Raw genomic sequence first — 27,537 nt, 5'->3', positions numbered from 1 at the left:
CTTTTTTGTTTTACTTTATTACATATGTAGTGCAACCCTTCAGTTTCAGAAGTGTTTTCCGGTACATTTGAATTTATTTGTATCTACTGGTTAAAGAATTTAGCACCATAATGCAGCAAATCCCATTGTTGTAGTCGGCTGCTGAAATGCAGACTAATAAATTGTATTTAAACGCATAGTAAAATAAACGCATGTGTGATCACGCCTCATAGCCCTCTGGGCGCCGGCTACATTTGGTTCTTTATTGATCGTCAGCTTTGATTTACTACATTTCCCACACTGCATTGCTGCGCAGCCGCTTCTTGTCACTGCTGTCGCTCTGCCCGCGGTGAATTGGTCCAGCATCCCTGCGCATGCAGTGGGGCAAATGTAGATGTAAAAATATCATTAGAAAATATGTAATCGTGTGGAATAGGTTTTCGGCGTTGGCAGCTTGCAATGAGGGAAGGAAAACAGGGCAGATTGGATTTTGTGTTGCGCCTCTGTGGAGCACGGACCGTTATATTGAGAGAAATAATGCGGAATATTTCCCCCAGTAGGTGTTAACGCAGAAAATTCAAGATGAAGAAGCAATTCAATCGGATGCGACAGCTCGCCAACCAAACGGTGGGAAGGTAAGCAAACCCTCTCCGTGCGCTATTCTAGCCGGGCCAAAGGGAAGAGAGCCTGCTTGGCCCACATAGGTTGTGAATTTCATCCATGCAGATATGAGTTCTATTACATGTGATGGGGTTGATTTATATGGAATAGACAATGGTCAGTACAGTCGTAGTAAATCTGAGGAACAAAATAATTCCCCATGTTCATGTTGGTGCGTAATGTCCACTGGAAGAGGCTACCGCATAGGCAGCGTGCAGCGCATTGCCCCAGTGCAACCTGCCCACGGAAATCCAGAAGATAGGCAATAGACGTTCGCATTACCAACAACACGCAGATACAACATCCTCTTTGAGACGAGGTTTCACCACATAAGTGTGTAAAACATGTTATTGTGAAGTTACGGTGTGATTAAATGTACCTCCTGTCAGAACCTGTCAATAGGTGAGCGTGATGCAGACTGATGCGGTGTGGGCTGCGACGTGAGGGAAACTGGAAAAAGGCGCAATGTTTTCATTACGCAGTAATATCAGCTGTGAGCAGGGAAGCACCTCTTAGGCGTGGGTCATCAAGTCCGTGCATTCCTGAAGGTCGTATTTCGCATCTGGCACTTATCTAACATACTTTTGCTTGATTAATGCGATTATATTAGCACCCTTTTTTTTTAAAGGATGCTATGTCTCTGTAGTTCCCTAAAAAAAGATCTATCTGAGGTTAATGTGGGAGGATATTCCATCCCTCTCCTGTACCTGCCCTGCATCTGGGTGGTCCTGATATCCCCTGCCACCTTCAGAAATAGATGCGTTGTGACCTTTTTACACAGGTCCTATGCGTTCACCACTCTCCCCCCCACCCTGTTCGTTCACCTCACAGAGAGGCAGAGCAGCTTGTGAAGCAGCACTGAGCCAGAGGGTGTTCTCTGCTCAGTGTAGGGGGGTGGGTGGGGGGGGATTAAGAGCAGGACGTGTGGGTCATTATTATTACAAGGCTTTGTGACTTGCATGCACTCAGAAGGCTATGAGGGAGGGGACACACCTTGCAGCCTCTGTTTGTGCTATCATTGTCAGCTGGTTCAGGCTGCTTTATCTAGCTCCAATCTTTTTTTTATTAATTTCTGGGTGACTCATTATAGTGTGTGTGTGGGTTTGATTCTGGATATGTGTGGGAAGACAAATTGTGGGCCTTCATTGTAGCAGAGAAGGCAGTTTTCCTTGCATGTGTTTGTGTATATGTGCACTTATAGCCTTATTTGAATGTACATCCCACATGTACTGAAAGCCATTGCTGTTGTGAATGTAATATCACTCTCACACAGTTTTTTTTTCTCAAGCTGTTTGTCTAACAGAGGCAACAGCTAGCTGCTGAGGTGATCTGCCTGCGCCAACATACCATAATCACCAGCAGCATTATGGACCCTATAGTTCATAGTCAGGATTTCTACCTCTAAACTTCAATCATGAATTCACAGTGAGGAACAAAGAGGAACTTCTGTGATTTGAACACAACAGTTGATTTGAGTTTTGGATTGTGGCAAGAAGTATCAGGACTGACCCTCTGGTGACCTTGAGCAGTGTCAAACATTGGAGTTGTAACAGCTGTGCCATCTCTAGCAACCTGTGCCGGCTACTTACATGAAGAGCTTTCTTGGTATATTGTCTACATAGTATATTGTGACATTCTAGATCCACAAAAAATGACACAGAATTATGGTACAATAATGTGAAAAAGCTGTCTACTAAATATCTTTTATCTTTCTAAGAAAATCAGAGGAGTATGTGCTCCATAAAGGTCAGCGTGCTGGGCTTGTTTTTTGCCATCTCATCTTGCATTTATCTGAAGACTTTCTTCAAATGTAAGACACTTTTCCCTCTTTCGATAAATCAATGCAGTTAAAGAGGTGTTGGACTTTTTCGCCATAACCAAGAAGCGCGATAACATCCCTTGATACTACCACCCACAAAGGGGATTTCTGTGAGTGGCGTGTTTGCATATATTATGTAGTGACAGTGTGTTTAGATCCACACACATTCCTTGGTGTGTTAGTGCAGGATCAGCAGGCAGGGGTCAGACAAATGTGTGTAGGGGCAAATTAACGAGGCATCTTAATGTAAACATACAGCTAACATTCCTATCATGCTACAGTTTTACTACTTTCTTTGTTTTTACTTCTTCCTACAACCCATATTTTCCGGGAGGAAGAAAATGCCCTCATGTTGGTTGCTGAACACATCCGATGAAGTGGTGTGTAACCGTGCTAGCTTCACTAAAATAGAGATGTTTTAGGTTTAAGCTGTAGCTGTATTATCCTCTTGTCCATAACTCTTCATTAAAGATTTCACTTAAGCTTCATTTGTTATCACTGAGACTTCAGCTACAGTATAGATCAACCGCTGACTCAGCCTCACCCATCCTCTGGAGTAGAATAGGGGGTACCCAGAGCGTTTGACACCCCTGAACCTCAGCAGACTCAGTAGAGCCAATAATAATGCTGACCAGTCCTCCTCGTCTTCAAAAACAACTCAAAAACTCCACAAGAAGAAAACAGTCCATATAGGAAATGCTTTGATAAGAAGAATCTGTGTGTATCAGCAGGCGTGTGTCTCTGTTATGAGGTAACGAATAGGACTGCAGTCTTTTAATCTACTCAGGCATGTATTATCATGTCTTAAATGGTGTCCTTCCGCATTGACAACATTACAATGAGTCTCTTGTATATGTGTCTTATATGTGATGGAGATTGAAGGTCTTTTCTAGCGGGGGGTTGACGATCAAGTCTGCTGTCTCAGCATCTCTCTGGCTCTCCTGGGCTGCTGCTGCTGCTGCTCGCCTTGGTGAGATCCATGTCATGTGATCGCCAGCTTGACCAATCGCCTCCGTGAAGCAAGACTCTATACTGGAGGATGTGCAGCCATGCATGCTCTATAGCTAAAATAAATGTGTTATGGCACAGTAAGAGACAACAGAGTGTAACGGCTATGTAAAGAGAGAGATATTGGACTTGTGTTTGTGTGCATTTTGTTAGATCTTTGTTTATTAAAGCTATCATTTTTGGTAGTTCTGTAATTGGGTTTGTTTTCAATATTAATTTAATTGTTTTTCCACTGCCTTCATACACACCAAACAAGACAGGAAACGAGTACTTAGTTCTAGCCAGCTCCTACCCTCCATTTGTCTTGACCTATTTATCTATTCCCGACTCACCACCCTATCTAGGTCTAGGACAGCCTGATATAAAGATCCCTTTAAAAAATCTCTACATCTGTCAGTGAAATTCACACATGAAAGACAGGGATAAAGCACACTTGAAAGGGAGCCATTGCATCTCGCCCTTACCTTTTGACAAATGAACATCCATCGTCACACTCTGCATCACTCACCTGTGTGATCTTCACCAGTTCCTGTAATGTATGATAATAGCATTCTTCCTGCTCATACTTTTAGGCTTCAGGTCACTCCTCCACTGTGCATTCATCAGAAAATGGCAGCTATTTGTGGGCTGGCAGATGGGTTAAAAATGCTTTCTCTCTCCCGCATTGTCTCACTCTTACTCTCTTTCCCTTCCATCTGACTATGTGACGCAGTAGGTGAATGTGTTGCCAATGAGCCTGCATGCTGGCTTCTCATAGAATCTCAGTGTCCATACAAAGTTGTTATACAAGGGGGATTGTGGAAAGAGGAAAAGGACACATGGCAAACGTGTGTGCGTGTTTGTGTATACCTAAGTGGGACGTTAGCATCTAATTGTCTGCACTTGGATTACTTTTAGTACTCCTTCACTCTCATGTTAGCTCAAAGACAGGAAATAAACATCATGCATTAATCAATAATGTTCTAATCTTGTCAACACATTTCTGCTAGCATATGAACGCCTTTTTCTTGTTATTCCATTGAGCTCAGCATTAACATATGCACCTCATGGCTAGAATGTGTGTCAGCCTCTTAATGAGCATATGGTAGCTGACAGGTAACATGAGATGTAGGAGGCAACCCTGTTGAATGCCAATGCAGCATCTCCTCCCCTCCTCTCCCTCTTCCTCCTCCACCTTGTAGCCTTGAATCGCTGGCGTTGCAGATGACGACAATACTGTGGAGATCTCGGAAAGAGTGGCCTTCACAGAGCTGGTGATTCACTGCTTTTCTGGGTAGAGTTCTTGGCTGATCATATAATTTAACTCCAAAGAACACTTTCAGAATGCAATTTAACAACACAAAGCCCTTTCATGGCAAGGGTTTTATGTATTTCTGAGGCAGCATTAATCACAAATGAGATATTACTTGTTAGTGTATCTTTTTTTAAAGCTGAAATTATATAATGGTCATTCAGTGGTAGTGTCTGAGGTCTTTGTCGATAACTTACCCATAACCCCCGTCAGTGCCTCTCACAGACGGCATACTAAGGGATTGAATTAGTGATAAAGAGCCTTTGTCAGGGGGCCATTTTAGCCATCAAAAGAGAGATGATGTAATATTTGACAGAAGCACTGTTTCTCCCTTTCTGTCGCTCATTCAATCAAAGGACTGACCTCCTAAAGAGCCCCTGTACTGGTGGTCAACTACAACCTCGGCAAAAGTGTATTATATTATCATGTATGTAATATGATAAACAGCATGGCGCACATGCAGCATTGGGGATGACACTTTGATTTTGTTTTGTTATGTCACAGATGTTTGGGTTGACCCAGTCTGTTGCTCATGTCACCCAGAGCCTGACTGAAATACAGCAATTGAACCGGATGCCATTCAATCTGCAATGAATTCAGGAGCAATGCAGGGTCTAAAGAGTACACATATTTAGTGTCAATAGTTTACCTTGTGATGAATGAATTAGTTGTTTTTTCCAATAAACATGGCATTATAACTTCTATAAAAGCACTGTTAGAGCTGTCAGAGTATTCAGAAGTAGGTAATAAGTGAGACATCAGAAGAGTGCTCTGCTGATAAGGCTTATTATTTCTGTGCTACAACCCAAGGCCTTCATTTGGTAAACTTCTGCATTATTCTGAGTAATACACTGCAGTGAGAGTGGCATTGTTGTTAGAAATAACTAAGTTCTCCAAAGGAGACGGGCGACACCCTATCGAAATGCTCACTTCCTTCCATTCAGGAATGCCAATAGGCACAAAACAGGAAGCACTTTTCCACTAATAAGAGTTTGTTATTGTTAATTTAAAGTCTTGCTCTTTGATGATAGAAGACAATATCTCTCCTTTCAGTGCAGTAGATGGGAAATATTTGATTTGCGCTTTGGTTGTCTAGAGATGCTCATTTGGTATTGGCTGTTTTACCACATTCATTTCTGCTTTGCCAACCCACATGTTACATTTTCAGAACTGACAAAGACTAATGGCCTGGTATAATGTTTCCATCTATGGCCGGTTGATCCTAGATCCAGAACATAGATCTTTTTGCCTCCTACTTAAACAATGCTCTCTACTGGACATTTAACTTGAATTTCATGGACACCGTGTTTGTGTTCAGGCAGATGCAAGAAGTCAGTGCTTCTTGTGGAGATTATTCACCATGAATAAAGTTATTAGAGATAACTCACTGCTTGTGTTTCAAGAGAAACGTTGCTGAATGCTGCAGGCTCTCTCTCACTCTCTCTCTCTGGACATGTGTGTGTGTGTGTGTGTGTGTGTGTGTGTGTGTGTGTGTGTGTGTGTGTGTGTGTGTGTGTGTGTGTGTGTGTGTGTGTGTGTGTGTGTGTGTGTGTGTGTGTGTGTGTGTGTGTGTGTGTGTGTGTGTGTGTGTGTGTGTGTGTGTGTGTGTGTGTGTGTGTGTGTGCGCGCATGCTTGTATGTATGTGTGTGTACACTCCTCTCAGTTATTCTTGCATACTTAAAAGATCTGTGACCTAGTTTACTGGACAACTACAGTAAGTGGGTTTTTCTGTTTTAGTAACCCTGTGTCCCATCAGCCCTCCGCCTTGTCATTTGGGAGGAAACCGAGTGGGCCTCTAGGTGCGTTTGCACAGCAAAGGTCTGGAGTAAAAAAAAAAGCAGTAAATGGAGGAATATTTAGAGAGCATATAGCATGAAAATTGTTGTGTATTTTTGTGAGTGTGTGTCACCGTGTGTATGTGGCTGACTGTGCATCTCATGCCAGTGCTCCAGGCCGTGTGGTGCCCTGCTGAGGCCCAGGGCCACCGTTCTGCGCCACTACCCTCCCCTCGCAGCACCGGATCTAGCATCTAGCTCAGCTCTTCCCGGCCCAGGAGTAAGGGCTTTTGTTAGCCAGGCTAGCAGTGTGAGCAAACCAGAGCATGACCACTTTCCTATTGTTCGGACGAATCAGGTGGAACTGTGAACGGAAAGTGTAACGGCCAACAGTTGGCTGGCTGCCAAGACGAAATGTTCAAGACTAGGGATGTTATTTAATTCACAGTTTGATTATGTAAACATGGATTATTCATGCTTTCATTAACCATGCACAGTGCTGGAGGGGCTGAGCACAATGATTTCAAACATTAACATATTACTATAAGTGTTTATTAAAATAAGAAATATTTGTATAATGTGCAGCTGATGTATAAATGATCAACAGGGTATTTGATATTCATATTTCACTTCCAACTTTGTGGAATTACAATTACTTAGAATGTATTAGGTCCCTCGGAAAATATGCACACAATCTTTTTTTATTTTCTTTAGCCAGCTGTAAACACAAAAGCCCAGATGTTGTAAACATACCTAGACCTTTCTTCTTCTCATATCAGCATTTTGTGAATTTCACCAGAGGAGGAGAGGGATTTTATTCAAGTCTGGATATAATTTTATATGAATGACTATTGTCTGTACAAATTCATATTCATCCAGTTGTCTGTTGTTGCATTGGTGAGATTTCTTTTTCCCACCGACGTTTCAAAGAAAACAAGATTTTGTAATGTTCTATGTTTTGGTCTGTTTTAATTAGCATACATTTAATATTTTAACCGATATAACTACTCTGTATTATAGGTGTGTTGTGTGTGTGTGTGCATATTTGCATTGAGTCATCAGCAGCTCCAGGTCAACAAATGCCTGCAAAGTGGCAGATGGTTGGCCTCACACTGGCAAAGTCTTCCTCTCTCTCCATGTGCACACCGCCCACATGGCTGCCAACTCTCCCACGTGTTTACTTTCCTCGCGGGACTCATTGTGCACACTATTTGAGGAGGAATTTCACTCCTCACCTCCAAAATCTCCTGCGGCTTGGCTTTACATCAGGTTGTATAGCAACTCCATCACCCCTGTACTGCACTCCAGCCTATGCAAATATATTTGGTCTCTTTGCCTTCACAGGCTGGTTATGTGGGATAGTGCTTTGCTAAGAGGAAATACCACTGTCTGAAAACAAACAAGCTCAAAGAACAAGACTGCCTCCTATCTTTGAAGATCAAATCTGTTTGAAGTCTTCTGGGTCATAATGGCCACGTCTGTTGTGGTCACCCAGAACACAAGATACCTGCGTTTTAACTTTAAATCTAAGGATGTAACCCAAGAAAAGCTGGGGAAGACTACAAGCACATTAAAAACCGCTGAGTTTGATTAAATGAATTAATGAACTTCTCCACATTGCTCAAAAATTGCCTGCGTTTCAACTTTGAATATACAGATGGAATCCAAGAAAAACTGGGGAAAACTACAACACTTAAAGCACATTTAAAATCAAAGAGGTTGAATTACTTTATCAATTAGTTCTTATAAACTGAACATAAATAGGACCAGTCTCCACATCTCAGGTGTACTAGCAGGCCTCTTGAGAGCTCTACATCCTTACACCGTGAGAGCTCAACAGGCAGCAGGCGTGGTGACAGCAGGTCGCTTGAGTTTGTGTCGCAATCTCAATCTATATTTCATAAGTGTTACGCATAAATTACAATCTCTTATTCTTAACAAAGAATAATAAATAATGCAACAAATGCAATCAAATAACTGTGTGTTTTACTACCCCTTTCAACATGTACTTTACATGTGTTCAGCTCTGAGTCCAGCCTTCAAGGAAAACATTCCCACACTTTCACTGGAGTTGGCATGATGGCCCCCACTATTAAAACTTTTAGCATGTGCAGCTTAACCATCGCTCACTTCTTCACATCCCTGACACCAACTCCTGTCCCATCTGTGCTGTTGGGCCCCTATTAGAGCTTTTCAGCTGCCAGAGTCTCCTAGGGGACATCCAGTCAATATGAGGACACTTTAGTGACGAGCTCACAGCTGCATTGCAGACCTCCGGGCTCCACAGTCAGCATGGTGTACATTTGACAGTCCTGCCTACAAGGTATTTTATTGAACATTGCGTTTTAGAGATTTCTAGCGGTTGCTGGAGTGTCGGTGCAAAAACTGAGCCAAACTTTAGTGCTAGGGTTATTTTTATCCCCCTCATGTAATCAGCAATCTGCGATCACACTTATCCTTACAAATCATGCCAGACTCCTTGCTCTGCCAGCATGCTCTCTTTCCTTCTTGAACTTGCACGAATGCACGCATTTCCTGTATTTTTCGTTCTTCCATAGTGGGCAGAGCAGTTTTCCAGCAGGCGGACTGTGATTAGATCCATTGGTACATGGTTTGACCCGGTTCCCATGACACCACACTCACATCTTGGCACTGAGAGCAGTGATGCTAATAACTGACATCTTTACTGGAAAGCAGCATTGTGTCGTAGGCCGCATCGTATGGAATATATACACAACTACATGTTAAACAATATTAAACAGACAAACAGTTGTCCATTTCTTTTCTGCCATTCTCAAACTGTCAAACTGTCATTTCTTGTCAATTTTTTCCATCATCACTATGCAAGGGGCAACACAGAGCTGCTATGCTATGTGTTGGACAGACTTGGTGACGAGGCATCACACAAGAAAAGAGCATTTTAGTATTGTGCTGCTGATGTGTTTTTGTCTGGCTGATGAATAATAGAGCACAAAACAAAGTCTGTTCCATTCTCTTGGGCAACAGAGAGATGAATTCAGATTTATTTTTAAAATAAAAATGAAAACCTACTTTTCACAACTGGCATTGGCACAGTTGGGGCACAATAACAGGAAGAGGTCGTACAGACAGGAAAGGCAAAGCGTAGAGAGAAAAAGCGCCCCTCTGGGTGGCTGCTTAGGGTCTCCAGGACCCTTCTGTACCTGACCTTTTGAGCAGGAGGTCATTGTTTTCCTCCTTTGATAAGGCGGTCATGATAAGTCCTCGATTGTTGCTTTAGATGTGTGCATTGTTGTGTGTTATTTGTGTCTAAATATATGTTTAATGGAATTCCCCAAAAACGACCCATAATGATGTAATTAGTTCTGCTACTGTATAAGACAATTTGCCATTAAATCTTTTTCTTAAAGGATTAAAACATGGATATTAATCTCTGTTGGAAAATCTGCCTCAGGAAAAGGACTGAAGTCTTAAGCTGTTTAACTGAGCTGACACTTTATATTTATGATATCGAGTGGTTTGCTCTTTTCTAAGCTCATGGCTCATTCAATACTCCGGATGAGTAGTTTTATCTGCTTTAGCAGCAGTACCTCTCTGCCCTTTCCTTCAGTCTTTGGCTAAGTCCCAGTCTGCTGGATTCACAGTGGGATGTGATGCTCCTCAGTGGGAACGGCATATTTGTATCAGTGGCCTTTGCTCGCTGCTGTACTGCTTGTTTTGTTTACGCTTAGAAAACTCCTGCGAGTTTACTGCATGAATTGTTCGCCTGTTCACTAATGTGTTCTCTTTATTGATCGTTTCAAATCATGACTGAGAGAGACAGTCAAACCATACACTCACCACCAGGCCCGCCAACTTTGAAACCCTGCCACATTGATGATGTGCAAAAAAACTCAGGGGATGGGTCTACATCCAGTGCAACACAGCTGGGGCTTTATTTCACAACTTGTGAAACTTTTTGGCAAAGACACGCCTGAGTGTCTGAAATGACCTTATATCAAGAGTTTTGCCAATGTCAATTCTCCATGTCCTCTAGTTAGAATATTTCAGATTTCCCTAATGGCCAAAAAGGTTGTATAATGATAAAAAAACAGAATCAAATAACACTAATGACATCTCTCCTGGATAAATTCCTTTACTGTTTTACCTTTTCATCTTTACAGAGCAGAGAAAACAGAGGTGTTAAGCGAGGACCTTCTACAGGTGAGTGAGTTTGTGTGTGCGTGTGTGTGTGTGTGTGTGTGTTTCCAAAACCTGTTAACAGGTGCTTGATGAAATGATGTTCTCTAAGCAGTAAGTGCTGTCAGTGTTCATGCTGGGTTAAATTAGCAGGTGTAGATAATGGCCCCTCAAAGGGGAAGCAAGGTTTTATCACAGGGTATATACATCTGTATTTTGGTTAATTAAAGATTGATTCTCTGGTTATTTGATTTACACATTTTTAAAGGAAGTAAGAGCTATTATCCAGTATTTCATAAAATGCACAAGAAAGTATAATTTGTTTTTCATGTGAAAAGCTTTTTTCTTTCCACCTTTTTCTTTGATCTTCCACTCCAGTTGTTATCCACTATTTGACGATTATTTTAATTAGTGAAATGTTCTAGTGAAAAAAGGCCCCTCACAGCATCAACTTCTTCTCATTTCAATTGAATATAAGAATCATTGCAGTCTAACATTTGTGAATAAACATAACTTATTCACTGATAACGTTTTCCATTAAACCAGGTGCTGATGTCTGATGCTGCATAACAAATGACAGAGGTGTTATCAGAGTACAGTGTCTATACATGGGTGTGTGTTGGTACAGCAAGATGTTTCTGATGTGTGTGTGTGTGTGTGTGTGTGTGTGTGTTCTTCCAGGTGGAGAAGCGTCTGGATCTGGTCAAGCAGGTGACACACAGCACTCATAAGAAGCTGACGGCCTGCCTGCAGGGTCAGCAGGGGGCAGATGTAGAGAAGAGATCTGTCAAGTCACCTTCTGTAAGTAACTGCAGCCGTCATCCTCTCTGACACTGAATACTGATGCAAACTGATGTGAACATATGTGTGATGATGCATCATAAAAGTATTCATAATCGTTCATCATTCTCACTGAAGCTCATGTGATGTTTTTTCTTTTTATTAGAAAAAACTACCGCTCACGATCCTTGCACAATGTATGGTAGAAGGAGCTGCTGTGTTGGGGGATGACTCTCTCCTGGGGTAAGTCCCTGTATTTAACAGGACTTTGCTCACAGACTTGCCATGGACACACACACACACACACACACACACACACACACACACACACACACACACACACACACACACACACACACACACACACACACACACACACACACACACACACACACACACACACACACACACACACACAGTCATCTTTAATTATTGATACGGCTATTGAATTCTTCTCTGTCCTCATTACCCTTGTCTGCATTTTAATTGTGTTTGATTGCCTTTGACTTTGTGTTTGTCTGTCATCAAACAGGAAGATGCTGATGATGTGTGGGGAGACGGAAGAGAAGTTGGCCCAGGAGCTAATCCAGTTTGAGTTTCAGATAGAGAGAGATGTGGTGGAGCCTCTGTATGTGCTTGCTGAGGTGAGCTTCAATTAAGAAATAACCACCTAATAATATTGTTACTGATACTGTTTTTTTTTCGAAAATGGCATGCAGTATATGGTCCTCATTTAGTGCTACACTTACATTACATTAACTGACTGTAAGCAAGCACTTATTTTCTTTTAAAGGTGGACATTCCAAACATCCAGAAACAGAGGAAGCACTTAGCCAAACTTGTTTTGGACATGGACTCAGCTAGAACAAGGTATATGACATCCTGTTAAAGAGCCCACTTGCTCTTGTTCATTTATTTTAAAAAGAAATGCTCGGAAGCTATCATATCAAATGCAGTGATTGTTTTGTACTCTATTCTATAGATTTCATCAGTCGTCCAAGTCATCTAGTCACCCAAGCACACTGCAGCCCGGCGCCAAATCAGAGTCTCTCCGAGAGGAGATGGAGGAGGCAGCCAATCGGATGGAGATTTGTAGGGTGAGTCTCCAATGAGCCATTGTGAGATATATCCCTGCTCCAGCTCTTCCATTTGATAATGTAGCCATTCTGAATGTATCAGACACAAATGGACCATTATATCAGGATAATATTTCAGTTAAATTTAACGCTGAAGTGATATTATTTCTTACCGTATGGGATTGTTGCTCTCTGCTTTCTGTTTCAGGATCAGCTGTCAGCAGATATGTACAGTTTTGTGGCCAAAGAAATAGACTATGCAAATTACTTCCAGACAGTAAGTATTTATTATCCTTACTTTTTGCAAATCAAAATAGGTCAACAACTAACATTGTACATTATACACAATTCATTGTTTGTTATAATATCTTTTCCCTCCACAGCTAATAGAAACGCAGGCAGAGTATCACAGGAAGTCATTAGAGATTCTTCAGAGCATCCTGCCACAGATTAAAGCTCACCAAGGTAAGTCTACCGTGTCAAGCACTCCTTTAAGTGTGTCCAGTTAACTTTTGTGTGTGTGTGTGTGTGTGTGTGTGTGTGTGTGTGTGTGTGTGTGTGTGTGTGTGTGTGTGTGTGTGTGTGTGTGTGTGTGTGTGTGTGTGTGTGTGTGTGTGTGTGTGTGTGTGTGTGTGTGTGTGTGTGTGTGTGTGTCCATGTCCGTGTCCGTGTCCGTGTGAAGAGATATGCTCCAATTGTGCACCTGAAGTTATATCAGGCTGAGAAGTGACAGAGTTAAAAGCCTTGAAATGTCATATAACACTCTCATTAAGCTATGACTACTCACCTCCCTATATGCTAACTGCTATTCACAAGATGCTAAATAACAATAAATATATAGATATGTATATAATTGCTGTTGTGTCTTATGTGCGATTCAAGCGGCTGTTTTGTGTTGCAGAGGCGTGGGTGGAGAAGCCTTCGTTTGGCAAGTCTCTGGAGGATCACCTGAATATTAGTGGGAGAGAGATTGCCTTCCCCATCGAAGCTTGTGTCACAATGCTGTTAGAGTGTGGCATGCAAGAGGAGGTACAGGACACACACAAATTGACAGACACATCGCTATTTTTGGTGTTATTATCTTTCTTTTTTACATATCCTGTACTGAGGAGTTAAAATCAATTTAAACAATAAAAAGTTTATTGTATTTGTATTATTTAGTTTAGTCCATAGCACACAGAGATGTACTTCCTCTATAAGGTACATAGTTTAAACCTGACTTTACCTTACTTTGACGGCCTGGAATCACTCCTTTTTAAGACCTTTTATTGGCTCTGATCTTCTCGACCTTTTAATAAAAATTAAAATCACGAAGTTGAGAGTCCCAGTAGCAACATCTTAGCAACAGGAAACATGTCTATGAGGCTGAGGTTACTAATAATCTTTATGATGGTTTTCAACATGTTGGTGGTAATTACAATTCGACAACATGCTATGAAAGATGGTTTTCCATTAAAATATGAATCAACAAAAGCATGCAAGCCAGCAGTTTGTTTGTGTGTTATTTATCGTCAACCAATGTCAAGTGCACAACGATAATAGCTATTCATTTTGCACAGCATTTATGCACAGGTCATGTTAGATGTGATAATTACACATGATTGTGTGTTTCCTGTGCGTGGGTTGCAGGGCCTCTTCAGAATTGCTCCATCAGCCTCCAAGCTGAAGAAGCTGAAAGCGTCCCTGGACTGTGGAGTTCTGGATGTGCAGGAGTACTCCTCCGACCCACACGCCATCGCAGGTGAACCACACTCCCACACGAATGCGTTGTTCAAAGCCTATTTCCATAACAACAACCCCTACACACTGTCTTTGTCTTCCTATGTTAAAGTCAATGATTGTTACTTACATCTGCCAGTTTCTTTATTATGTGGAATCTGCAATATGTTTAACTGGAAAGGTCATATACACTGTACAAACATTTTGATTTGTTTTGGACGTAGTTGCCAGAAAATGCTGTTATTTGTCTGCAAGCTTTGTGCAATCTTAATCATCTCTGCCCTAAGTGCTATCTTCCTGAAGCCTTTCCGCTCTGATATTGCTGTGCATTTCACGCGTTAGCATGAAATCTGTGTTGAGCTGAATTTGGCAGTTGTACTAGCTGCAAGGGCCTGCTGGAGGGTAGTGGAGATATGGGGCATAGCCTCACCAGTACACTGAGGGGAAAACTACCATCCCTTCCTCTAACAGAGCAAACTATTCTTCACTTTCTCCCTGTTTTTCTCTCACCAAAGGGGCTCTGAAATCATACCTCCGTGAGCTCCCTGAGCCACTGATGACCACTGAACTTTATGATGAATGGATTCAGGCCTCCAAGTGAGTTGCTGTTCTCTTTTTTAAATTGCCTTTTCCTCAATTATGTCATTGGCCTAGATAGAAAACTGAAAATAGTCTATTGCAAAAGGGGTCTTTACTGCCTAAATGAAAGAGGGTGACATTTATTTAGTAGTAGAGCAACAGTATAACCATAATGATTTATGTTTTGTATTTCTCCAGCATCCAAGATTTGGACAAGAGGCTTCAAGCATTAATGGCTGTGTGTGAAAAACTCCCAACAGACAACTTGAACAATTTCAGGTCTGTCACTTTCCCTTATTTTCTCTCCTATCATAGTGTTCCCCTGAGGCTGTTATACTTTTCAAAAATAAAGTAAAGATTCATTTTATTGTTTTGCTTTTACTCAAATCCCACAGATATCTTATCAAATTCTTAGCCAAGCTAACTGACTACCAAGATGAAAATAAGATGACTCCCGGTAACCAGGCCATTGTTCTTGGTCCTAACTTGCTCTGGACACACACTGAACCGTATGTATTTCTTGTTGTTACACATCTGCCTTATTTTTACTGATTACATAAGGTTTTATTGCAGTTTAATTGTGTCTTTTCTTTCCAGGAACATGACCGAGATGATGACCACCCTGTCCCTACAGATTGTTAGCATCGTTGAGCCCATTATTCAGCATGCTGACTGGTTCTTCCCTGGAGGTGGGGATCTCATTCTATGTATGTAAAATTGTAGTAAGGCTGGGCGCCATATATATCTATTGATCTTCAATCATTCTTATGGTATAATGGCTTTAAAAATGTAAAAATATAATTCTATATATTTTAGGTAATGACCTGCAATTTGTATAACCCGGTTTGTCCAAATTAATATAACAAGCAATGTAAAATTTGAGTTTTTCAAAACAATGCACGAAAAACGTGTTCAATGTACTAGTATGAACTACTTAATAGAATATTAACAGTTGTCACTTCCTTTGGATCAGACCTATACGAATAAGATGTTTCTCCTTCATGTTTGTCAGTTCACATAAACATTTAAAGAAAAGCACCACATCAAACAACATACACCCCAATGTCACAACATAAACATACATGAAGATCTGATACTGATGTCCTTAAAGCTACAGCGTCATCAAACACCTGACTTCAGGCAGTAGACCATGCTGTTGCTTCCTGTTCGCACAAGTCTCATAAACAGTAAAAACACCAGCAATTCTTCCACATATATTTTTGTGTAAGTCTTTGGACTAAAACCATGCAATAATGTTACTCTCTGAAATAAGCAAAACATTAATGATCATTATAATACTGTATTTGATATATAGAATCGAGGATGAAACCCTCTTTATTAGTCACATACATGCACACAGCAGAGCACACACAGTGAAATTGGTCCTCTGCATTTAACCCATCCTAGTACTAGGAGCAGTGGGCAGCTATTGTGCAGCCGAGCAATGGGGAGGGGGGATTGGAGGTGTCCGGTGCCTTGCTCAAGGGCACCACAGCAGGGCCTAGGAGGTGAACTGGGACCTCTCCAAGTAGCAGTCCACTTTCCATATTTCAAGTCTGTTCAGGGACTTGAACCGGCGACCCTACGATTCCCAGTCCAAGCCCCTACTGACTGAGCCACTGCTGGACGATACAGTAGATTAAAACTTTAATAAGTATTACTTTTTTAAATGTTTATGTAGGTCTAAGTATACATTGACCAAAATATTAGTAGTACTAACTCCAAACATCAAACATCAAACATCACTCCATGCAGACCAATACATACACACACAAACACCACTATGTCCATTAGCACACAGAATGCTGATGGTGTGTCTGCTCCTTCTTCAGAGATTGAGTTCAACTTGACAGGGTGCTACGGCAGCCCGATCCACAGCAACCACAACTCCAACTACAGCTCCATGCCCTCACCAGACATGGACCAATCGGAGCGCAAGCAGCAGCACGACCAGAGCCGACGCCCACTGAGCGTTGCCACAGACAACATGATGCTGGAGTTCTACAAGAAGGATGGGTATGATGCCAAGTCCATCCTTCTGCTTCCCACATCTCACTCTCACTCTGTTTCTCTGTTTCCACCCACACTCCTCACAGGCATCTCATTTATAGTTTTCTTATATATTTGAGGCGGCCATTATAATATATTTGATCAACTTTAACCTAAAGTTGAATCCCTGGACCCTCATAAGGGCATGCAAAGGTGTGGATTATGCCACACATCTAATTTATTCTAGCACATAAAACCCATACTATCATCTTCCATCAGGAGCAGAGAAGCCTGAGTCTCATTTGAATACATGGCGCTGCATCGCATTGAGTGGCATTGTCTCTATGGCAACGGGTCTCCGATGAAGGGGCTGCTGGTTATTTCTTTTTTTTCCTCAGGAATTATTTCTTGCCATCCTCCCACAGCCAGCTCCTCCTTCGCAGTCTGGCTAGCACGTCACCTGGCCTGAGTCATTCATCCAGCTGGTGGAAAATCACTGGTAGAATTGGAGCACTCTGCATCGCATCGAAAATCAAAAAGAATATATCAATATGGCTGGATAGAAAATACAAAGACAAAACCAATATTTAAATAAAGCATTTTATATATGTGGAGCGAAGAGCAGCTTGGGATAAAGAGTGTTCCTTTTCTATGTGTTAAGGTGTTTATTAGAGCAGAATAAGCCGAAAACACGCCTTTAATTGCATTCAGTATGAGTGCAGACGGGTTCAGTATGAGTGCAGGCAGGTTATGTGGGCTGGCATACTCTCACCTCTCGAACATCACTTCTGCTCCTCCCTGCCACTGTGGCTCTCATCTCCCCATCATGAATTGTACTGAGTGTTTGTGAACCCTGTTGTTAACCCTGTCTGCATCACTGACTTCATATTCCTTTTGCCTCTCTTCCTCATACTAACGCAGCATTAGGAAGATACAAAGGTACCGTATCATGCCCTGTTTCCCCACTTCTTTCCTTACCTTCTCCCGCTCTGCCCTTTTTCATCATTATATATGACCCTTGATATGTTTGTCTCCAGTATGGGCGTGCGTGTTATGGATACTTCCTGGGTGTCTCGTAAGGGTTCGGCCACACTGTCGCGAAAGACCTCCTCTACCCCTCCAGGCCTGCAGGGCTCCGTGGACACGCTCATACCCGAGCAGCCCGGAGAGCTCGCCTGCTCCCCGTCTGCGACACCGCCACTGGGAGAAAGGATTTGGTAAGTCACAGTGGAGACCTTTTACCTCTCTTCATCACACATCCACTGCTGTTCATTTAATTGTCATCCCCATTATCATCACCATCATCAACTTTCTCGGCTCTGTGTGAACAACATCCTTGGCTGTTTTAATCATATTTCCATTAAAGTGGCAATGGAACAATATTCAACTTTCCATCCATTCTACTGCTCTCCATTTTCCTCAGAGTCTACTATAAACAAGCATATGGCCTTATTCAGATCATCATATAGAACTATTGCATGGCAAATAGTACCTGGTGGTAGAACTAGCATATGCTTTTATGGAACCAATCTAAAAGCTCATGTTGTAATACTTAATTACATTGTGTGGTTAAATATTTATTAATAATACATTAAATTAAAAACGATGTGCCTATTGCCACTTTAATTTGTATTTTGTTTTTGTGCATCATATCAACACCTTAAGGACTCATTCTGTTATTATAATTTCTCACTCTCTACATCTCTTTGATTCACCCTGTGGTTTGTCAGGTTGATGTCCTTGTGGGTTAACTTTTCAAAAGGAAAAGGACACTTTTGACTCTAACTCTAAAGGGTTCTAGTCCAAATACTGTTTGGAAGTTTTTTGTACCTGGCACTAAGCTTCAATCTGCAAGTCCTTTGCGAGCATGCTAATATTTCCAATATCCCATTGTTGTGGCTTGGCTTTCTCGGCTTTGGTTGTGAATTATTTCCTTTTCTGTTGACACTGATTTCACCATTTTCTGGTATGATTATCATAGTTAAACACGTGAATAATCACCTCATGGTTGCTGGCTCTGCCTGTGTGGCGGACAAGAGATAATATGGCTTCTGGCTTGGCTGGCTTTTCCCTCCTATCCTGTGGCTCTTTCAGCCGATGAAAGGGTTTTGTGTCTGTTTCACACTGCCCTGGGCTGACTGCAGGACCTGCCATGCAAACAAGACTTATACTGTCAGATAAGGGCAGATAGGGTTTCCATATGCTGCAGAGAGATATTTAGTCATCAGCTCAGATGGATAATATTGTAAGCTGCAGACCAGCACTTTGGCTTTAGAGACAGATCCTCACAGCTCCATGCAGTGTGCAGACACAAGGTGAACACAGAGGGAGTCCTATACACGCTATTATTTCCCTTCGGCAATAAAACTTTCTTTTCCTTGGCTGTTTCTTTGTGCTTGTCGTTGTATTTGCACTGAGCTGACTGTGTGCTAAGCTTGGTGCCCCCCGCCCACCCTAAAATGTAGTTTTTGTACTTTTTTTTATTTTGGCTACGGACACACTAACACACTAACCATCAAACAGCTTCTCGTATATGGCTCCACTGCGTCTCCCTGTTCAATCACTAGAGCTGTTTCTTTTGTGCTGTCTATTCTCTTAATATCTGCAGCTCAGACAACGTGTCGCCAAATCGGCCGGACACCTCTCATGCCCACCCACCCCCAGGGGAGGACCGGCCACCCCCCCCTTACCCCATCTCCTCGTGCCACAATGCCCCCCACCTCTTCTATCCCAAACCCCCACCCTGCGCTCGCCCCGTGGCACCGGGTCCAGAGTCCCAGCCCCCTGCCTCTCCCCCGCCCCCACTGCGCTGGTCTGGCTTCACTCCCCCGGCCCCGCCCCCTTCCTCCTCTTCTTCCTCCTCCTCCTCGTCACTTGACATCAATTCGAACCCCAAACCCAGCTGTCTGCATTTCCCCAAGCACAGCCCGCCCGGTGACATGTCGCATGCACCCCCACTGGACACTAATGCTTCACCACTCTACATCAAAACCCCCTTGGTGTTAACCCGCCATGACCAGTCCCTTGGCAACCCCCCTAGCCTCCCTTCGTCCGCCCCCCCGCCCCCGCCGTGGGCTGCCTGTCCATGTGCCCGAGAGAGAGGACCCCCCAGGCTGACTAGGTAAATACAACACACCCATGGCCACTATGGATGCATCACAGAGTGGCATCTGTATCTCTCCTCTCCTCTAGCTCGCTAGCTCATATTTTCTTTGCTTTTTCCCCCTCCCCCCTTCAAATTACATACCTCAGATTCTGTAACATCAGGTTGTCCAGACTGCCTCTCATGGGGGTTGCCTAGCAACAAGGGATGTTACTGGCTCATATATATAGCGCTCGGTTTCATGCTGGTATTGAGTAGACGATAAATACATGGACAATGCTGCATATGGGAAAAGCATATGAATGTATTTATTCTACAGTTTTGCAGCCGTTTTTTTTTACTAACCAGCAGAATGAAGTTGAGATGTTTACGGTTGGTTTTGTAGTATCGTTTTGTTCTGGAAACTTTCAGTAAAATATTCCTGCAGTTTCAATCATCTTTCAGCTGGACCCAAAGTGCTGAGTTTGTATAGAGTGACTGTGGTAGTTTCCTGACTCGTTTGTCTGTGGTGTTACAAACAGGACAGGGTGGAGCACCGACTTTAGATCTGGTAGCTCATTGCTTTCCATTCAGATGGATTAATTTTGGGGAAAGACATCTCAAAGGGACTGCCCAAAAATTGCAGTTAAATAGATGTCACATAATCCAAAATGGAACCTCTTCACTGCAGGATGTTGGATGTCTTTGTGGATGTGAGTTCATATGAGTTTCGCAACCTTTTTTTTTTAACATTATTGAGTATATTCTTATTACAGCCATGAATCGCAGAAACACGTTATTTTAAAGTGAGAAGAGAATACAGTACACTTGGCTCCTTCACACTTTGCCTATAGCACAGACGTTAGATTTAGTTGCTCAGATATTGTAACATGCAGCATCCCTACCATATACATCCTCAATACTGTCTGTAAGAAATAATACTGAAGTTAATCAAGGAGGTTCCTCCCAGAGACACACTCATGACTCTTCTTTGTATAAGTTGCTGGATACAAATATTTACACCTTCTGTTGTGCTCCGTTGTTTTTTTTGTGATGATTCCAGTGGAAATCTCCCACTGTCGTGAGATCCCAGATGTCTCTGAACATCATTGGTATTTTTGGATCATGATAAGCTCCTATATGTACAGAGAGGAAGGTATTTGAAGAGTTGTTTTTTTTGTATCTCAGAATACAACACACTAATGGATATAATTATTTGATGTTATATAAAAAAATGCTGAAAGCCTGGAAATGGAATGTATTGTTGTTTTTGTTAAACATACACCATTACTTTATCAATCTAGATATAATAATAATAATAATAATAATAATAATAGCAGTGGTTAAATACAGATCGGGTTTGTTAGGCAGCACTTTTCTGATTGAAACGCCAATGCAAAACTTTGCTTTACAACATGTTCTGGGTTAATTTCATTCATTAATATTGATTCAAAGGTATATTGGTAAAAGTGTTTTCCAACAAAGTAAAACTCATGTATGGTGATGGTGATGGTGATGGTGATGGTGATGGTGATGGTGATGGTGATGGTGATGGTGATGGTGATGGTGATGGTGATGGTGATGGTGATGATGGCTGCTGTGGCTCTAAAGTTGTGCACATGAGGTATACTGACAGTTACTGTAATACTATTCACACACTAATGTCTCTCTGTCTTTTTCAGTTCATTCAAAAGTAAAGAGCTCTCCCCTGTAATTGGACACAAAGCCATCCAGGTGGCAGGTCCTACCGTCCCCCCCAGCTGTAGTCCTCAGAGCAGTAGCCAGTCCCCCCACTCCACAGAGCACAGTCCACACACCCTGCGCAAAGGTCAGCAACTCTCTCAATCCAAGTTTACATTGACTGTGTTAACATATACATTGATATTCCACAGTTATGATACAGGTAATTTATATTTTACATATTTCTAATGCAGCATTTCCTAATCATGACATATGGGATATGGCCTTATTATTCATGTTTAAGGATAAGTATTTGCACATGTATACAGCGCAGTTTGCAAAGCTGAGATAAGGATGCAGGCAAGTTTGTGATATGAAGGAGAAACACACCTTCTCTTTAACATGATGAAAGACTTGGAATCAAGAGGATTTTGGGAGATTTAAGTTACTTAAAAGGCTTAAGCTAGGATTTACTAACCGGGGGGGTTTATGTAAATCATAGTATGCAGGTCTGCATTTAATCAGGAATATTAGTGGAGTATTCATTTTGATTAGCCATGTAAACAGAATAGTAGGAATATTGTCTAATACAGCGATATTAATGCTTGTAATCTGAGTCAGGGTTTATGTTTGATTTCTAACAGGATTATGTTTTGTGTTTCCAGGTTCCAAGAAGTTGGCCCCTGTGCCTCCAAAGGTCCCTTACAGCCAGTCTTGCGGGATGTCCGACCAGTCAACAGGTCAGCCGTCACCGGTCAGCCTGTCCCCAACACCTCCTAGCACCCCCTCCCCTTATGGACTGGCCTGCCCTCCGGGGCATGTGCCAACTTCCTCCCCCGGGCAGACCCCGTTTGGGGCGCCCCACTCCCTTTCGTCCCCTCCCTCCCTGACCGGAACGCTCACCAAGTCGCGGCCCGCCCCAAAGCCCAGGCAGAGACCCAGTCTGCCCCCTCCTCAGCCGCCCACAGCCCCTCCGGGGTTCACAGGCTCGGCCATGGCCCCAGTTCCCCAGCCCCTGGAGCAGGGCCTCCTGGATGGACTGTCTCCCGGGGAGAGCATGTCTACAGGTAAACACCAGCCATTGGCAACAACACCCCCGCCGCCACCACAGGTGGGGCTGCAGCGGCCCTCTCTCAGACTCGCTGTGGCTCTGTCCAATGGAGACGGCGGACGAGTGTAGAACTCTGTAGGACTTGTCATATGTCATGTAGATATAAAAGATCCCTTTCCCCTTATTGACTGTTCCCAAGCGAATGTCTGAATGAAAAAAAGTTGCCTTTAGACACAGATGCCTGAAGAATTATGTAAATATTAGCATTTTTGTGCTACTGTAGTGAGCAAACCTCCTTGACCTATGTATTCATTGCTTGTGTTATGTGATGATGTTTCTGGGTAATGTGTGGAAACATCAGAGAAGCATAGCTCGTCCTGCTTGTATGGAAGTTGCCATTAGATTCATCATGTGCTCTCTGTTTATCTGTGTTACCCAGACCCTCACATGGCAGAGGTAGGTCAGAGGCTTACTTTACAGTCCAGTCTCTCTTACTGCGTAACAGGCGTGCACACCTAGCCAGACAAACCCCACCTTCTATCGACAGTATATGTTCTGATGATGAGGTGTTCTGTCATTATATACCAATCATTCTGTCACTTTGCTATATTTATCATTCTCTTGTTCCCCCCTGCTACTATTGTGTACCTTGCAGCTGTGTGAGGCCAGGGATTCAGTGTGGGCTAAGTGTGAGGGGGACTTTTAGGGTAAGCCAGACCGTCCCCACCCCATGCGCTCCATCTCACTGCCTGGCCTCGTGCTGTGGCTGCCTCTGGGGTCTCCTGCAGCCTGCCTCAAACACTACCTGTAGCTGTCAATCAGAAAATGTTCCCTATATCCTCTTTTGGCAGGTTGACGTTTTTGACTTTTTGCATGGTGTTGCAGTTCAACCGAAAATGCATGGCTTAAGGACTTCCCAGAGTGCACCACACTGCGCTCACATTGCAGACGCCGTCGCTTACAAAGGTCCATCTTAAAGCCCCCCTTCTTTTCGTTCCCCATTCCCAGCCCTATGCCAGCAGACATCCCCCTCTAACGCGCCTGCCACTGGTATAGGGGGCCACAGGTAACCCCCAATCCTCCTTTGGCAGATTCATCGCTTTTTAAATCCTCTGCTCCCTCTTACTACACTGCCACGCTCCATCTCATTCCTACACAGGAGTAGTCATCAGTCTCTGCTTGAGCCTGCTGCTTCTAATAAATGCAGCAGCACATTAGGATACATCACGAGCAAATACTGTATCAGGTCCTTATGGGATGCCATTGTTACTTCAAGCCCACTTGGTGTCTTGGTGCCATTCTTCCACAGAGTTCCACACACATCTTGTTGCCTCTGTGTTGGTTTACCTGACCATTGTTGTAACGTGAAAAGTAATGTGTCATTGTGCAGTCATTTTGAGCTGTTATTTTATTTTATCTAGCAAAAATATATGTTGTTGTTGTCTCAAAAGACACAAAAAGCTGTGAAATACCACACTAGTCATTTGTCCCGGTGTGTCTAGCAACACACTGAGAACATCCCTGTGTAGAATGTGAAGCACATGTTATCTACTGATTACTTCAATCAGGACAGACATCATATGCCACTTACCATGAGTTCAGTCTCAAAAAGGATTAATATTATTTCTGCTCTCTTCCGTTTTTTACACCTCATTATCATCTTCATACGCCCTCTTCTCCTCCTCCTCTTGCTCTTCATCACCATTTCCACCATTCTGCTCATCATACTCACCTCTCCCACCATGCTCACCATTAGATATCTTCAATTATGAAATCCCCTCCATCAATGTCAATCTGGACAGCCTCATCGATGAGTTCAGCGGTGCCCCTTGCAGGAGGTCCCTGGCAGTGACAGACTTTCCAGAGGGGGACGCTGTGCCTGAGGAGGAGCCACAGAGCACCACTCTATGACCTTTGACCCTAAGGCATCACAGCTAACCAGCACCCCTGTGGCTATACATGCTCTTAACTGTCGCCATCAAGGCCTGATGGAAACACCAATTGGCCTCACCAATGCCCATCTGAAACCACAACTCGAACACATCTGCTCCAGGCTGCAAAGAAACTCATCTCTTACAATTGCTTGCTAGAACTTAAATGTGACTACAAAGAAAAACACCAAAATGCCATAGCGGAGAAACAGTTGCCTTTAGGAGGAAAGACTGGAATAAGTATAGTAGAATGAGTATTAATTTAAGAGATTGTTTTATTTTGTTTTATTTTGCTTGTTCATCTTTGTTCTTTGATGAAGTGGTCTGTATTTTTGTGAGTTTTTTAAATTTATTTTTGCCTTATTAAAACATGCAATCATATTGCAATATGATATTCACAAGTTGTGCAACTTTTGGTAAGGGAAACTCAGAGCCTGACATGGTTAGGAGCAAAGCCCCTCCTCAGGGTGTGACAGAGAGTAGTCGTGTTTTATTGCTCACAGGGTATTTAAGCTTTGTGCACATTAGGATAATGCTGAGCCGTAGAGACAGGTTTTGCATGCAGGATGAAACGTTTAATGCAGTTTACTTCTTATCGTTACACCCAATCTTTACTTCCCCTCTGCTATCACATATTACAACTGTTCTTTAACTGACATTTACCCTCATACAGGTAAGCTCACTTTAACTCACTTTATACCAGCACAGTATGAGAAGAATGTTACTGTAAATTACATTTTTTGGACAAAAGCACCACAATGTGTTTGCATGACAAGCCACTATAAACAAACTGCTTCTGATCAAGGGCCTCCGAATGGCAGCGTGTTATTTTGTGTGAGTGTTGTTGTTGTCCTTGGAGAGTAAATTTAGACCACCCATGTGCTGTTACAGTTTGATGATAATGGATGGATGACTTCACTGCCTTTAGGTTCGTATGATTCTATCTTTTAACCTTGTTTCAAGTGCTTCAGGTTCAGTGACCTTTGACCCCTAATGTAAATACAAAGACTGTACATAAATTGATGTATATAAATCTGAGAGGAAAAGTATATGTAAAAATGCATATTTCAAATATATATAATGATGATAGTAATAATAATATATGTGCTGATATTTATCATGTTTAGAAGATGTAATGATTAAAAATGTGCTGTTATTTTTGTCCCTGCACACGATGAACAGGTTTATTGTGGATTCATAATGTTTCTCTTGAACACCAGGTAACAAAAATGCTGCAGCAGAAATGCAGAATGTTATTTCTGCTAGAAATCTATTGTGGCTTTTCTAATTCTGTCTCCTGAGCTTTGACTTCAAATATACTCTAGCACTAATGAGTTGCACGCCATTGCCCTATCTTTTTCTTCTAAATCAGTTCTTTACTTAATAGATTCCTCTGTAAATAATGAGTTTACTTTGGGAACATTCCGCTCGGTTAATCCATTCATAATGAGGATAAATGTAGTTTTTAGCATATATATTGATGGATCGGCTAAAATGTTGTGCTCATTTAATTATAATAGCTAATTTGGCACCCATGCTTTATCACCTCCATAGTTAAAATGATTTTGTCTTTTGTTGTAATTCTCACTGCAGACAATTATCCTGAGGTACTTCAAGTTTATCAGATAACAGATGCTGCAGTGTACCTTTTTAATCACCTATCAAATGTTTTAGGACTATAATTTTGTCAATTAAAGTGCAATTACAGTGTTTTGAGCCACATCTGTCCAAAAAGTGTTACCCTTCCCAAACCTACAGAAGAAAAAGCCATTAATGTTATTGCAAAGCAATTATTTTTCTTTTTTCAGTTAATAATTCTAGATTAAACTTTCTCCAAAAGTGATGGTATGCTCCGTGTGTGTTCTCAATGAACTACTGTATGTTTATGAAGATTTTGGTGATGTTGATAATTATATTGATATTTGTGGTGATTATATGAAAACAATTTCAAGTGCCCTCACTCTGGTTGTTATTTTGGAACTACAGGCATAATTGATGTGTACTAGAGGTTTTATTTTCTGTGCTGGATCCATACATTTATACAGGAAGGCAGGGGTATCTCTCTCTGTGTGCAGACTGAATGTGACTCACTAATATTTCAAATGGTAAGCTACCTGATTTTGTAATAGCAGAAAGGCAAATGGACATGGTACATTTGGATGAAGGTTCATTAGGGTCTGTTGGCATGTATTATTATGAGTGCAGGGCAGTATTACTGTAATGCTTTTGTGCATCATAACTTGAACTTACAGCCACCTAAAAGCATGCATTCCTGTTCATTGTAAGTGTGATTATTATGCTGCTCAAGAGGAAAAAGAACACATGTACACTCCCCAAAACTCGAGGCATAATTTCATGACTAATTTCAGTTAATCTACCTTAACAGCTATTTTCAAAAGCATATTCATATGAGCCACATTTTGCACCAAATGGTACACTGTAGTTTTTATCAAGCATTTTAACTACTGTACTGTACATTTTATAGCTCACCTTACCACCAAGTATGTTGGTCTAAAGTAAAGCTCAATTTGTTTACATTTTCTTGGGGGAATTTGAAATGAAAAAAAGGGGAAATCTGAAAAAGTGTCATGCATGCGCTTATAGATAGTCTTTTGATAATTCACATTTTGTGTCAATCACTGTCTTTTTAGGGATTGTAAGGGGGGTAAAATGTAGAGTTGGACTCTAGAGAATGTGGATCATAATGAATGGTCCTATGTGGGGTTCTGAGCAATACGGTAGAGGAGTGGTTGTTGCCTGTGGATGTACTGCCTCCTTCTGCTTTCACTACTAGTGTACAAAAACAAAACCTGCCGCTTTTCGAGCCCACCATGCCCACCCCTTCCTCCTCTGCTTAGCATATCAAGTGGAACACAGTGTGTACTGTGAAGCCTACCTGTAATCCTTATCAGAATGTCAGAAATAAATATATATATTAAACTCTACATTTGTAATAATC

The 27,537-nt window shown here is 42.1% G+C and overlaps 1 protein-coding gene across 2 annotated transcripts; it reads left to right on the top strand.

The window, feature by feature from the left end:
• Nucleotides 1-340: 340 nt before the first annotated feature.
• On the top strand, nucleotides 341-27,537 carry arhgap44a (Rho GTPase activating protein 44a). 2 transcript variants are annotated; one of them, XM_063904885.1, is made up of 23 exons: nucleotides 341-614; nucleotides 10,676-10,715; nucleotides 11,373-11,492; nucleotides 11,638-11,714; nucleotides 12,004-12,115; nucleotides 12,265-12,341; nucleotides 12,454-12,568; nucleotides 12,756-12,824; nucleotides 12,931-13,012; nucleotides 13,449-13,576; nucleotides 14,177-14,288; nucleotides 14,782-14,863; nucleotides 15,044-15,124; nucleotides 15,241-15,354; nucleotides 15,443-15,534; nucleotides 16,678-16,861; nucleotides 17,756-17,773; nucleotides 17,872-18,051; nucleotides 19,443-19,955; nucleotides 21,599-21,744; nucleotides 22,262-22,663; nucleotides 23,303-23,354; nucleotides 24,404-27,537. In XM_063904885.1, exons 1-22 carry the CDS (start codon nucleotides 562-564, stop codon nucleotides 23,308-23,310), a joined length of 2,805 nt encoding a protein of 934 aa, XP_063760955.1. In that variant the 5' UTR covers nucleotides 341-561; the 3' UTR covers nucleotides 23,311-23,354; nucleotides 24,404-27,537. The 2 variants fall into 2 exon arrangements, with proteins under 2 accessions (XP_063760955.1, XP_063760954.1); XM_063904884.1 differs by lacking the exon at nucleotides 23,303-23,354.

Source organism: Eleginops maclovinus, chromosome 16 (genome assembly GCF_036324505.1).
Source record: "Eleginops maclovinus isolate JMC-PN-2008 ecotype Puerto Natales chromosome 16, JC_Emac_rtc_rv5, whole genome shotgun sequence".
Lineage (NCBI taxonomy): Eukaryota > Metazoa > Chordata > Actinopteri > Perciformes > Eleginopidae > Eleginops > Eleginops maclovinus.
The sequence above is the reverse complement of the archived record's forward strand: the minus strand, read 5'-3'. Positions and strand labels throughout refer to the sequence as shown.